This window comes from Lissotriton vulgaris, chromosome 6 (genome assembly GCF_964263255.1).
Source record: "Lissotriton vulgaris chromosome 6, aLisVul1.2, whole genome shotgun sequence".
Classification (NCBI taxonomy): domain Eukaryota; kingdom Metazoa; phylum Chordata; class Amphibia; order Caudata; family Salamandridae; genus Lissotriton; species Lissotriton vulgaris.
In genome coordinates, this window is record NC_141694.1 from 180,088,871 (window position 1) to 180,104,256 (window position 15,386).

The 15,386-nt window shown below is 40.5% G+C and overlaps 1 protein-coding gene across 1 annotated transcript in view; it reads left to right on the top strand.

Moving 5' to 3' along the window:
• The window catches only part of LOC147706983 (cytochrome P450 2K4-like), a 524,789-nt gene that overhangs the window by 31,300 nt on the left and 478,103 nt on the right, over positions 1-15,386 (top strand). The window contains exon 2 of the mRNA XM_086926211.1: positions 1,009-1,171. Coding sequence (XP_086782337.1) covers positions 1,009-1,171 — 163 coding nt within the window. The remainder of the gene's footprint in view (positions 1-1,008; positions 1,172-15,386) is intronic.

The window sequence follows — 15,386 nt, forward strand, 5'->3', positions numbered from 1 at the left end:
AACGTGTTGGGCGAACTGCCCACACAAATGGGAAAAGCGGGATTGAACATGACAGTAGCATCAGTAAGAGGAAACAAGACCAACTTACTTGAGTTTACTTGAATCCCAGACAGACCGCCAAAACTTATGATCCACCTGACCAAGGGGCGAAGGTTGTCCTAGGGGTGGCGGACGTACAAAGTCACTTTGTGTGCATGCATGGAGACAAGAAGGGAGAGAGCAGAAAAGCCTATTCCCCTATGCGTTTGGTGCTGCTGAAGCCTAGCGGCCAGGGGTTCCATTGCGATAGCGAAATGCATAGGTGGTAAAGGACACCCCTGCCGGGTGCTTCGGCTTATACTGATAGGGTCGGTGGCCTGGCTATTGATACGTAACCGTGGGTTGTACTTTTGTGTGCTCTTTGCATAGAGTATACTCTCCACATGGCATGGTGGTCAAGCATTTTATTGGTGACAAGGTTATTTTTGTGTGCCCTGTGTGGGTGCACATTTGTGGTCACTGTGCGAATGTGTGTGAGCTCGTGCATGCTCCATTTGATCTTTGTGAATTTGTGTATTGTGGTGTTTAGTTTTCCACTTATTTCCAGCACGGTATGTACCTGGTCTATGAGAGTCTATTTTGCTTTCATTGTTTCAGTATTATTTGTGTTTTATAATTCAAATAAATTGTGTTATTTGTTTTGGCGATTATGTGTTCTGTTCCTAGTATTCTTTTATGTTCTTATTCTCAATGAGAGGGAAGATGTGTGGTTTCCTGTTTTCTTTACTAGCCTTTCTTGTCTTGTATTTTTGCCTGGCGTAGAGTGTTGTGAGTCATATAAATGAATGATGTCTTTAGTGTGAGTTTTCTGTCCCTGTCAGCTGGATTTTCTTTCTACAGCTGAGGTCTAGGAGTTCCGGCTCCTGGTGGGGTATTGTCCTGTACTTACCTGCTTCCTGGGTTCTTTCACCACCATGCATCTTTGAAATGCAAAAGTTTCTAAAAGTGTTTTCTTTTTCATTTATTTAGTTATCGAAGAAATATGGACCAGTATTCAGCATTCAGATGGGCATGAAAAAGTCTGTTGTTCTTGCTGGTTATGAGACAGTGAAGGATGCCCTGATAAACCATGCTGAGGAGTTTGGCGAAAGAGCAAAAATCCCAATATTTCAAAAGATGGATAAAGGAAATGGTAAGTTAGCATGTCTTTTGTCATTGCCCATCAGATACAGTTTCCTTCCATAACATGTTGAGACATATGGGACAGAGAATATTAATTGTCAAATGGCACCATTGTGAGGTAACTGTGGGAAGCACCAATCTGTGCTTCACAGCAAATATGCAAAGGTCAACCATCAGAGCTGTCTTCTACATCGTAAGTAGAACACACTTGGCTACACCACAAGAGCAGCAAAACACATTTACAATGGGGCTGGCATAGATCTTCTCCTTGCCATTATCATCTTCTATGGTTTCAATGAGGGCCAATGTCATACGGTAAACAACCTTTACAGAACCACACATTACTATGCATTCATTACAATGCATGCATCCTTACCATGATTGTCTTTACCCGCTGTAGTTTTACCACAAAGATGTCTTTAAAACACATGCCTTTGGAGCGAGAGTGTAAGTATTTCTCAGGCAAGTGTATCATATAAAATAATACTACTAAGCTTTTTCAATTCTATAGAACAATCATAGGGCAAGGGTGTTTTTTGGGTAAGGGTGGGTAAATGTTTTTGGGTGGTAAGAGTATTTTTATGGTTTAGGGTGGGTCTAAGTTTTGGGGGGCAAGGGTATTTTTATGGTTTAGAGTGGGTATGGGTTTTTGAGTGTGAAGGGTATTTTTAGGGTTTAGGGTGGCTAGGTGTTTTCTGTGTGCCCAATTTTTTTTAGGGATTAGGGTGGTTATGGGCTTTTGGGTGGCAAGTGTACTTTTAAGATTTAGAGTGGGTGTGGGTTTAGGAGTTGTAAGTTAATACAATAAGATATATGTGTGTGTGTATTATATATATATATATATATATATATAGAGATATATTATTTTTTTTTTAAATGTTCTTTACTTATGTATATTTATGAATTGCTAGCCCATTCAGGGCACAATTCTGTCACCACAGCAGGGCTGAATAACATATTGATATCGTATGTCAGGTTCATTAATTTTGTGAACATTTACTTTATCCTGTATGTTATCTGCTGAGGTTTTGTGAGAAAAAAACGTATTACAGTAATGAACATGGCAGATAATTAGTTGCCATCGTGTAAATGAAATACCTGTCCATTAAGAATGTGTTTTAACCGTGAATTTGATTAAATTGTTATTATTTACAATTGATTTATTTTGAGCACTTGCACTTTCAGAATGTTAAGAATATTATTGCATTTTTTACCCGTTATAAGATGGCCGCCACTAAACTATATATATATATATATTTTTTTTTTTGGTACAAGTGTTTTTAAATATTTTTGGATGTTTTAACAAATATTTTTAAATATTTTTGAACATTTTACAAAATTTTAGGTATTGTACTTTGCACATATGCGACATTGATGTTATCAAATGAGATGGGATGTATCAATGTCGAAACTGTTTGAGGCAAACATGTATCTAGTGTTAGGATAAGGCAGTACTACAAATCATCTCAGATTGGAAACTCGCTAATTATTTAGATTGGTCAACCATGATGTAAATATCAAGTATCAGGTATCAAATAACATAAAAATAAAAAATTGATGATAGAGTGATGAAAGAAATTAATAGTAGTAAACAATTATGGCAATATTGATTACAACAGATTGAATTGCCCATTAGGTTCATGTAATTTTCCAAATGTTATATACTGGTTATAATTTTAATTTCACTAGCACATTAGGCACTATTTATAAGTTTTCTCTAGGTAAGGTGATATACAAAAAAATAACTCCAACAGGATATAGGTTTATGTATTTTACAAGAACATCTAAAAACGCAATGGATAACACAGCAAATGTACAAAAATTAATTTGCAAGGGCGTGCCTTATCAATATTTGATATATGTATAAACTATTTCAGTTTTACAATTGGCAGCGGAAAAGTAAAAAATACGAGCATTTCAAGTGTCTTTTCGGCGCAAGGCAGCCTATTAAAGTAATATTAATTGTTTTAGTATTTTACTGATATATATGGATTAATTCATGAATATATATATGCATATGTGTATCGTGTATTATTGCATACAAACCATTATCTAAAAGTTGGAAAATAGCACGCATTCAGCAATGTAAATACGCCCAAAAGAGTATGTTTTCCATGTCTATAGAGAATGTAACTCACGTGATTCACTAATACTGTGCACTGTCACTTTAAAAACTGCTTCCTCAATATAAATCATTTGTTGAATGAACAAGCGGCGTTTGCGCTGCAAAACGCGTCTCTGACATTTGGGAGAATAAATGTCTGAAGCACCGATACCGGGTAAGTGTCCTGTTTGCTGGCGGCAGCGCGTGATTGAAGACGTGGCAGATATCCTGACAGGATTACCTGATATATATATATATACACACACATATTATGTGTGTGTGTGTGTGTATATATATATACATATATATATATATATATATATATATATATTATATATATATATATATATATTATTTATTTTTTTCATTTTTGTTTCATTAAAAAAACAAAGGTTAGAAGGATGTCAAAGTTAGGTAATTAGGATCAAGGTTCACTAGGACAAAACAAGTCAAATTAGCTGAGCTAACTATAACGTGTGCCCCTGCAATGCACTGCTTATACATTACTTATGACATGGTCAGTAACATCACTCATGACATCTCAAAATACATCACTCATGAGATCATCCAGTGACTGGCACCGCCCTCCCCCAGGCTGATTTAGGGCCTGGGGGACCCATGCCCTGGGGCCCAGCCTGTTAATTATTTTGGTTATAGTAAAAGGTGGGGGCCGAGTAGCCCTCCTCCTGGACCCCATTTCTAGGGGAGGGAGGTCTTGCAGCCCACCTTGCCTGACCGATTTCAGGCCTGGGAACCCAATCTACATGTGGCCCAGCGGTTACAGATGGGGGCTGTGCAGCCCCCCACCCTAGGCTGAATTGGGGCTCTGGGACCACATCCCATGGGGCCTGCGCCTTGAAAGTGGGGGCCTCCAGGGCACCCACTCACCACTGGGACAGCAGCAGAGCCTGAAGGCCCTCTCGGTCCCTGCAGACTCCCCACCTGTTACAGGAGCCAGCTTTGCTTTTGGACAGAGGAAAGTGCTGAACATGTAGCTCCCGCTGTCCAAAAGCAATTCTGCTCTGCTTTGCGTAAGCAAGAGCATTTTATATGCTCTCGCTTACTCGAAGCAGAGTTTGTTGGTTAAAGTAATGCTCCGAAGAAGCCATAGCAAGCAACAATGTCCTGGGGGTGGGTACACTGGGACATTGCAGGAGTCAGCCCTAGGGGTGGCAGTCCGTGGGGCTGTGAGGGTTGCCCAAGGCTACCACCACATATATTGTATAAAATGCCCCAGGGAGGTTGCAGCCCAAGAGGATACAGGGGGGCATATGCCCGCAATAATTTCATATTTTGCACTGGGGAGGGGTCAGTCCCAGGGGCTACAGGGGTTGGCATGGGCAACACCTCCATATATTGTAATAAACGCCCTTGGGAGGTGGTGGTCTCTGGGGCTGCGGGGGCATTCATTTCACACATGGATTGTAATGAATGTCCTGGGGAGGTGGTGGCCCCTGAGGCTGCATTTGGGGGTCCGCAAGACCCCCACATTATTTAAATGTAATTGGGAGGTAGCAGCCTGTGGGGGAGGCTCTATGAGCTTGCCACACACTAATTCATGACATAGCCCCAGTGAGGTGGCGTTTCCTGGGGGAGGGGGGATGACGCATACCCCCTGGATTTTGCCCACCCAGGAGCTTCTTTGAAAAGATGTGTGGGAGCCCGTGTGTCCTCTTTTTCCAGAGATATCAACCCAAATACACAATACTTCAATTACAATCAGGTAAGTAGCACAAAATACAGTGGTCTCTGGGGGAGCACCACCACCCCAGCCTAATACACTATGTCCTGTCGGGGAAGTGGTCACACCTCCCTGTGTAAGGAAACTTATTGTTCTTCCTTTCCCTTCTTGAGCTTGTCTTAGCAACAGGAGGGCAAATTGTGTCTGTGGTCGGCAGCAGTCCTAGCTTGCTGTCCAATGCTGAAAGACTGTTTCTAGTAGTACAGGAAAGTACCCCAAGGTAGCACCACAATGCATGGGATCCTGCTTCTAACACTGGAATCAGTGTCGAGGTATGATTCCAACATGTTTGATACAAAACATAACCATGTTTACTGCAGTACTATGAGGCCGATTCACAGAATTAATCTGAGACAAAATCCTAAAATTACTACTTTTGGTATTCACAAACGGCACTTTCAATTTTTGGTATTTACAGAATGCACTTACGTCTCCTAACTTTAGGTCGGCACTCAGGCCGGAATTTCCACACCGGACCATACTCTCCACACCGGCGAGTATGGCCCTAACCAGAGAGTATGGTCTGGGTGCATAGAGTACGCTCCAGGTGCGGCGAGTCCAGTCGGGGTGCTCAAATTCCAGCCCCATTGCAGACGTAAAGTTAGGTGTCATAAGTACATTCTGTGAATACCAAAAATCATAAGTGCCTTCTGTGAATACCAAAAGTAGTACGTTTACGATTTTGTCTCAAATCAGCTCTGTGAATCGATTTTCATTGTTTTAAAATTTTAGGCAGGATCCGTGGATCCCGCCAAAATATTTTCTTTCCAAAAGGCGGGCTCCTGCACTTCATTTTTATTCACCTCCGGTGGACCAGGTTCTGGTGCATTGTAATAAAAGAGGAGGGGCACGTGACCCACCTCCCTCCTGAGCTTATTGATGCCCCAGGGAACACCACCACACTGGGGAGTATAGTACAAACAGGGATTTGCAATGCAATAGGTCTCACATTTGCGAGAGTTTTAGCTATTATTATTGTAAATGACAATGCCTTTAATTTATGTTTTAAAACCCAAAACATAAATTAAAGGCATTTTCATTATCATAACCACACAACAGAACAAAAGAAAACAAGCACCTTGGAGAAATACAGAGACATAAAACAACTCATCAGAACGCTGCAACGTGCCTGTCTTAAAACAAAGGTCAAACAAGAAAAAACTACACCTACAAAAAATTTACAGATTATAAAAGTCAGGTATCAAAAAACAGAGAAAAAGTACTATTCAGATAGAATTCAAAATGCTGTATGTGCAAATAAAGAATTCTATAAAATACTCAATGAATTTTGTAAACCAAATTGCCTAGAAGCAACTCATATGCAATATTTCCCAGACAAACTGACAAATCATTACACAGACAAAGCAGACAAGTTGAACTCATACTTAAAACAGAGACAAAGCACCAGCACTAACCCTTTTACAAAACAACAATCCAAGAATACTCTAACCCAGCCTCTCAGTTCCTTCCAACACATTTCACACAATGAATTTATGTAACTGGTCAATAGGCCTGCTGGCATCCCTTCTGACTCATATCGACGGCAAACTTTCAAGAAAATTTTTCTAACAACCTCTGTTGCCACTCCAGTAAGAAGAACCATCAACGATACCTTACCTACAGAATATCTCGAGAAGAACACAAAAAGTTATACATACACCCTTTACTGAAGAGAACAAAGACTCTACAAAGCCAGCATAGACGGGACTGCTCTAGACTGGGTCGCATCCTACCTTTGAAACAGAATTAATATCATCCATACCCCCACCTTACTCGTCCAAACCAAACTCCTTAAAAAAACAGGGGTCCCTCAAGGCTCTATCATCTTGCCCATGCATTTCAACATCTTCATGAAGTCATCACCGGTACTGATCAATCAATTTCACCTCATGTGCTATAACTATGCAGATGACACACAAATACTCCTTCAACTGGAATGCCCCAAAGACATTAGAAACTCACCAATTGTTAGTTGTCTCAGAGCTGTGGATCAGTCTGGCGATAAGCTGACCCTAAATCAAGTGTGGAGTTTTTTTTGCACCTTCCAACATGAACACTACTTCATTAATGTTCGGCACAGGTGACAATCAACCACAATACTAGCATTAAAGGCTCTAAGTACCAAACACACTCTCAATTTGTGATCTGGTTTTCGAACCAAAACAATGGGAGAAACCCGCTCAGCTGATTCAATGTGTTCAATGATACCTTCGCTAACCAATTCATTTAACATTCCTTTTAGTTCCTCTCTGACATTGATGGGAACCCCTCTCAGTTTTTGCTTAACAGGAATGGTGTTGTCTTTGAGCTTGATTCCATTTGAATAATCTTTCAATTTACCAAGTTCCTCTGTCAAAACCTCCTTAAACTTACCATGACTAGACTTTATTTGTCTTCACACCCAATAGCTGCCACTATTTTGAGACATACTTTTTCATTTAACATGACTGGCTCTTTAGAATTAGGATTTAAAATAATACCCAATTCCCATTGGTCTCTCCAACCTAATACATGAACACCTTTCACTGCCTATCTTAAACCCATCAAAACTCTCTGCCTCAATGTCAGACGGTAAACTCTCCTTGAAATATTACACTTCACTAAGTTTCGCCTCATAGTATTGTTTGAAGATTATAGTCCATGGTGAAGCAGAATCTGTCATAAATTTTAGCTCTATACCTGCAATTACCACTGTACACATGGGTGCTTTTTTTACTGTTTCAACTTCTGTGTCTTTTACATTTGATATTTTTTCTACAATAGACACAACAAAGCCTTTGATTATATTCAGAAATACCCACTATTTTAATTTACCTGAAATTAGTTGGTGCGCGGGCGCGTCCCAAGAACGTTCATTTTTTTATGGGATCACCAAATCTAAATTTTGTATAAATACCGCAAATCCTGCTCCATAGCTCTCTCGAAACTGTGGTTTCCACGCAAATGCTGCACCATAACGTACTCCTCTCCGTCAGGGTCTACTCAGTAAATTTATACTGATGGGTTTCTGAGCACACTGATTCTCTGCTGCAATCCATAGTTGGCAAACGTGTTCCTCCACTTTTCACTCGTCACCAAATATTGCAAATAAAGGTGCATATAACCAAGCAATAGCGATAATTATTGCTATTGCTTGGTTAGAAACAAACATTTACCGCTGAGCTGCAGCGATTTTTATTGCAGATAAACCTTGGTATTACCAAGGTTTATCGCAAATGCGATAAAAATCGGCCGCAATGCATGAATATCGCTGAAAAGTCAGCGATATTCATGCATTACCGAGCTAATGCTCTTAGCCATGTTATCCACCTCCCATTGGATAACATGGCTAAGAACTGCTCAGGGCAGGTGTTAGCTTTTGGAGATATTCGCGCTTAGCACGAATATCTCCAAAAGTTGGTAATAGGAGATAGCGATGTTAGCGACTGTTTCCAGTCGCTAACATCTTGGCACGCCCACTTTGCATGTCATTAGTGATAAATATCACTGACATGAAAAGTGGGGCCCAAGATGGTGGCTATCTCCTACTAGCTGTCGCTAACTGGTGCTAGAGACAGCTAGGTAATAGGGAGATAATTTTATCTCCGCTTTGTTGGCTTTAAAAGCCAAAAAAGCGGAGATAAAGCCCCTTGATAATATGACCCCTTGTGTTCTAGAAAATCTGCAGCACAGCAACCTAGTCAGGACTGAGCTACAGGAAAGACCCGTGCAACTGCCTTTTTATAGGACAACAGCCCTCTGTTCCAAATGGAGTTAGAATCAATTTCATATCATTCACAGCTGTGTGATGCTACATAACAATGAGGGAGAGGGTCGCTTGTAGGAGCATGCATTGATGTAACACTTTTGGTATTTCCAAACAAGGCCCAAGCTACCATCTCTCTTGTTCTGTCCAAACTCGATTATGCCGATATCCTCTACCACGGATAAGCATTAACGTTAGCAACCATGATGAGACTACAACCGATTCATAACTCGGCTGTCAGACTATTCTTGCAAATTAAACTGCGAGACCACCTCTCCCCTGCCTTGAAAACCCTGAATTGGTTACTGGTTGCCAGAATATCCATGTTAAAGCTGCTTTGTTTCACTCACAATGCGATACATGGAATGGGACCACTCTTCATCAGGAATAAAATCCCCAAACACATTAAACAAAGGAAGCTCAGCTCTCGAGTGGCTCCTCACCTCAAAATCCCAAGATACAAGAGAAAACCCATGAATGGCACATACTTCTCTGTTTAAGCAGCCATGCTATGGAACTCTTTACTCCCCACCATAGGATCCAGGGACAGCCACCTTATCTTCAGAAAACTACAGCATATCCTTCTGTATATAAGCATTTATTGTTACTATAGATATGGACCTATATATGTGTATTGCTTTGTATAAACATGTAGAATAATTATATTTTTTTAATACATTTTTAAGTACAACAATTGAAATCCATAGTTCATCTAATGCATCTTTAATTTACATGTATTTACTTCCTTTGTGCATCTAAATACCTTCCACATACTTGGATATATATATTTATTACTTTTCTCTGAAAAAAGCATATTCAATGCGCTACCCTACTTCGCACCCTGTACCTCTATCAATATCTTTTAATCTACATATACCTTCTTCCTTTATGCATCTATATACTTTCCATGTACCTATGGATCAATTTATGTATTACCTTTCTCTAATAAGCATATCCAATGCACTACCCTATTTCTCATCCTATACCTCTATCAATATATCCTCTACATCCAATATCTCAATCATCCCAAACCCCATTCCACTACATTGATCCCCAAAATAGGCATTTCTAGACACTCCCCTAATTTACACCTCCTTGCATCATCTAACACCTCTTTTACTATACCGATCACCCAAAATAAGCCTTTCTAAACTTTTCCCTTTGACTCTTCCACTCCACATCCCTTTTTACTCATCCCTAGCCTCCTCAACTGCTATGACCTCACAAAAAAAGGTCTAAAGTCTTCACTCTTCTACCCCTTCACTATCCTTTTCAATCAAAATAACAGATTAACATGTCCACTTCTCAAATTTCATATTTCCCTATAGTAGTTGAGCACTAATCCCATATGGGCTCCAGAGTAGCGTGCTACTCACTGAAAAAGCTCTTTAACACCACATCAGGAGAAGCAAGCACTATATAATTGCAAACCTTTTTCCCTCTTCTATCCCTCCACTACCCTTCTCCAGCCAACTGAATAACATATGCACCACTCAAATTACTTTCTTATTTCACTATACTAATTCAACACTAATCCTTTAGGTGCGCTGGAGTAGCACGCTACTCGCCAAAAAGCTCTTCAACACCCCATCAGGGGTAACAAACACTATATAAATGCAAACCTTTTTTCCTCTTCTATCCCTCCACTCCCTTTCTCAATCAAAATAACTGACTAACATATCCACCACTCAAATTACTTTAATATTTTACTATTCTTATTCACCACTACTTCTTTATGGGTTCTGGAGTAGTGTGCTACTCGCCAAAAAAGCGCTCCAACACCCCATCACGGGTAACAAGCGCCATATAAATGCAAACCTTTTCCCTCTTTTATCTCTCCACTATCCTTCTGAATCCAAATAACTGACTAACCGATCCGCCAATTTCATTTCCCAATACTAATTCAACACAAATCCTTTATGGGTTCCAGAGTAGCTGGATACTTGCCGAAAAAGCACGTTGACGCCGTAAGCGCTATATAAATGCCATTACAATACAATACAAGCCAATGACAAATATGGGCGAGGTGTGGGCGCGGCTTCAAGTACATACTACAATACAGCATGGCTCACAGAGCAGCCTTCCCTCACAAGCCATTCTGTTAGGTTTGAATCCTGGGCTGATAATAAATGAGATGTGTTTGTGAGAGGCTATCAAGCTCTTCCATGAAATGATAAATACATACTTTTTGCGTTTTACACCATAATTAAGCATAACGTGCTGGAAACGTTCTTAGGAACGCGGCCCCCATGGGAAGTGAGGTCGGCAGATCAGTCTTTCCCTGGGGTGTTCGCGCGAGATAGGGACAGGGTGATAGGCAGATAAGGGGTGGGTTTAGGGATGGGGTTGTGGGCAAAGTTTTATAAGGGGGCAGGAGAGGAAGTTCTTCCTCTTTCTGTCCCCAGCGCCTCAGGGAAAGGGTTAGGAAAAGGTTTTGACCACCCTACTTGTTTTCAGGAGTGGGAAAAGGTATTGGCTTTGAATAGCGTGTCAGTTTAGGACGGCTTAAAGCGGGTGCTATCAATACTTGGGAGGGGTGGGGAGTCCATAATGGGCATACTCACCCTTCCGGGGAGGGGGATACAGGTGCATGGTGGGGGTGCGGGAGGCAGGAATGTGATGGCTGGAGATGCAGGAGGAGGTTTAAAGAGATGTGAGGAAATGAATGGTATAAGTGAAGAGGTTGTGGGGTGAATTGGGAGTGAGTAACTGGAGTGTGGGAGTGGATAATGGATGAAAGACATGAGGTTGGAGATTGTTAATTGTTTATTGGTGTTATGTTTAAAGGTGGTTGTCAACCCTGTCCTAATAAATGGCCTTTTACCCTAACTAACAGCGTGGAGTGGTTATTGCGCGAAAGCAGTTGTGCGTGTAAAAGCCTCTCGGAAGCAAGCACTGTAACTACCCTTGCTGCCTACTTCACACCGGCGCTTACTGTCACTTCATTTTCTTACACACCAATTCATGCCCACAGTGCTGCTGCTCCCAAAGATGCATCAGCACCATACTGATATAACTGAAAAGCGTTCAGACTTTTTTGATAACAAAAATTAAAATCGTACGGCACACAAACGTGTGGTAAGAAAGATGGAGAACTCAATGACAGATTAAAGAGGTTTTCTTCACGCAAATCGATTTGCCCACTGCGAGCAGCAACCTGTCAGCATATTACAAATATGTTAGAATCAACACCACTTTAAAGAGAAACATTTTGTGGTGGTGTGTCTCGAGGAGGAGCTCATAATGAATAGAACGTGAATGCCACGTGACACAGCACGTGAACGTGGCATTCTACACATTGTCCGATCATTTCTAGTTTTGCACAGTTTTAAACTTGGAAACAGATTTTTCATTTAAAAGAAAGAATAAAACAGATTTTACAGTTTTCAAAAAAGTATCGTTCAACCTGTCAACTGCAGGTACCTGTAAATAGGGTTTACCCCTGCATATATGTAGGGTAATCGATATGAACCCCCGAATTGTAAAATTAAGTCATGGATATCTCCTTACCTATTTACCATCAGATATTTTGCCATCAAAAGCATGTTATGCTATTTTTCTATCTGTTGTGTCTGGTATGATATTGGGATATGTATAGAGATTTAGGTAACACATTTTCTTATCACAGACTCGCAGGGGCATTATACCAACGATTTGCGATAATTATCAGATAGTGTGCTGTTTTTTTCTAGCGCCGGCTATAGCTGGATTTCCTCGCCGCGATAGCATGGTATTATCAACGCGTATCGCAAAGGCAATAGGTAATCCAGCAATAGCATGTAAATCCAGCAATAGCGTGAGATTTCCAGCGTTAAATCAACTGTGCAAATGAAAAGCTTGCTAATAGGCAAGTGTGTACTTAACCTAACAATCCACCTCCGATTGACAAGATGGGTAAGTCAAGTTTTTTTCAGGTGTTAAATTACAGTGATAAGCGTGGCTAGCATGTGTTTTCTTATTGTTTCGGGGCATAGATAATAGAGGGAAGTTGTGTTTGCGACTGTTTCAATGGAGTTAAAGTTAGGAACGCCTACTTTGCATGTCATTAGCGATATATATTGCTGCCATGCAAAGAGACAAGGTTGTTAATGATGCGATAGAAAAATCGCCGCTTTATTGCCGGGATGTGCAGCCAAACTAGCGAAAACTCATTTGATAATATGCACCGGAGAACTTTACTAGCAGTTGGAGTAGGACGTGCTGTAGTACTGGTAATGAGTCTTCTGTTACCAATACTGGTAGCTGAATAAAGCATGTAAAGCGCAGACAGGACACAGATTTCTCTCAGCCGGCAGCCACGTCTCTGATGTTCCTCCCCACGTAACTATGGAGGTTGAAAACATTTGGAGACCTTTTTGCTGTGGCTACTGATTTCTCAGTACAGCGCCATGAAACCGCTAGCTTAGCAAGTGTAGATTGAATAAACATTACAGTATTGTTACTAGAACCAATACCTAGCCCTACAAGCGTTAATAGCATAATCATATGACTAATATTGTGTCCCTAGTGATAATAATAACTTGTCTTTTTGCATTTCATGCTACTCTTTTGCTTCCTAAGCAAGTCAAGAACAGGAATTACTTTTACCCGATTTATTTGGCTCAGGTTATCAACTTTAGAGGGATAGATAAAGTCGGCATAGGTGGGATTTGAACTAACGAACTTGAGATCAGCACATATGCAGTTGCAAGCATTTATTTCTCGAAGCAATCCTTCAGGCTTTTGGTACCAGTATTATTAATGATAGTCAAAGGGAGTGGTAGTCTTGGATAACACAAAGTGGTATGAAATAGTAAAATAGTGAAAGCGGGGGTGTGGCTGGTACGCTGCTGTAAACTGATTTCCTAATGACCCTCAAAAAAGCAGGATAACCATCTTAGCTTCAGAATGGCACTGGATACCAAATTATTTAGCAGGTCCCTGAAAGAGAAGACCCTTGGCGCCATTTGTGCATCTGAAAACCTGTTGTGAGATACTAAGTTAAGTCTCTTGACGTTCATATTCCGGGGCCATGGGAGATACAAGGAAGCAAAGAACCTATAAATTCTCCTCCAAGGTGATTGTAAATGTGGTAGTACTAATAGTACTTGTGGCAGAATGGAAAAATAAGAATATTAGTTACAATTAATACTACTCAAATCAAATAACTTTATTGCATGAATAATAAAAATATTACAATTAGAAAAGCATCATTTCACAGCCATTTTAAAACATAACTATAAATCCAAAATCCATTTTAAACCATAAATAAGCAATATCCACTGTGAATAATAAAAATCACATCTTATACTCTAATTTAGTTAATTATTGCTGCAAGACAACAAGGCAAATCTTAAGATTGGGAATAATTTACCATTATAAATATAAATGAGTTACTTATGTGCAAGTACGCATGTGCTATTCAGAATTTTTCTCTAGCTACTAGTAACTTCCAAATTTACTATGCTCAAATCTCTGACTTCCAATTTCTTTTTCGCAAGAATCAGCAATTTGTTAAAATTTCCATTCAATATTGTATCCATAGGCTTAAAACAGACTACCAAGGCTTGCCTACATGATTGAACACCTCTATCAATAAAACAATTATTTAAATACCTCAATCTTTCTTTTTTTATTGATGTACATATACAAACCAAATATATAATATTTTCTTCCAATTAGTTGCATAGTCTGCAGGGTGTCAACTTGGTTGTTCTTAGCCAAGGCATTGCATTCATTAGTCCTGGAAGGTATCCAAATCTTGCTTTATAAATATATTTTTTATTTGTACAATCCAAGGTATGAGATAACCATAATATTTTATATAAAGGGAACACACTACATAAGGAGGCCTGGATTGATAGAGGTATCTTTTTTCTATACCAACTGTTAGACTCAGCACTCACTTGTGTGGGTGGGTCAAGTACTTGCAACAGGCAAGGGCCCAAAACGCATTAAGGAGACATCAAAATTACCTATCACAAAACAACCTGGCTTTGCAAGGAGGGTCCCATGCGTTTTTGGCCCCAGGTTCGGCGGCCATCTTGGGAAATCTACCAAACCCACACATTTCTGAAAACTAGACACCCAGAGGAGTCCAGTAAGGTACGGCTTGGTTGGAACCCCTAAAGTATTCCTACTCAGATCCCTATCAAACCACAAATTTAGCTGAAAAATAATCTAAGTTTCTCATATTTCTGTGTGGGAAAGTTCTGGAATCTGCGTGGATCCTCAACTTTCCTACCACCCTGCATTGATTGATGTTGTTTCCTCAATTCGTGTTGTGCCCTTACCTGTTGTGGGAGCTTGACCCACCCACAAGAGTGAGGTTCAATTTTTATCAGGAGACCTGGGGGAATGCTGGCTGGTAGTAAATGTGTGGACCCATGCAGAATCCAGTACTTTCCCACACAGAAATTTGAGCCACTGGGGATTTTGATTCCCAGCACCATGAGCACATGAGGCGCAGCAGGTCATCAGGCCGTGCCCAGAGGCGCATAAAGAGTCCTTGGGGCTCCCGCAGTGCAGGAAGACCTTTTTTTCTGCATTGTAAGCCACTGAACCACTGGGGATATTGATTCCCAGCAGACTGGGTGCCAAGAGGCACGGAGGGTCATCGGTCCGCACCCAGAGGTGCATAAAGAGTCTTTGGGGCA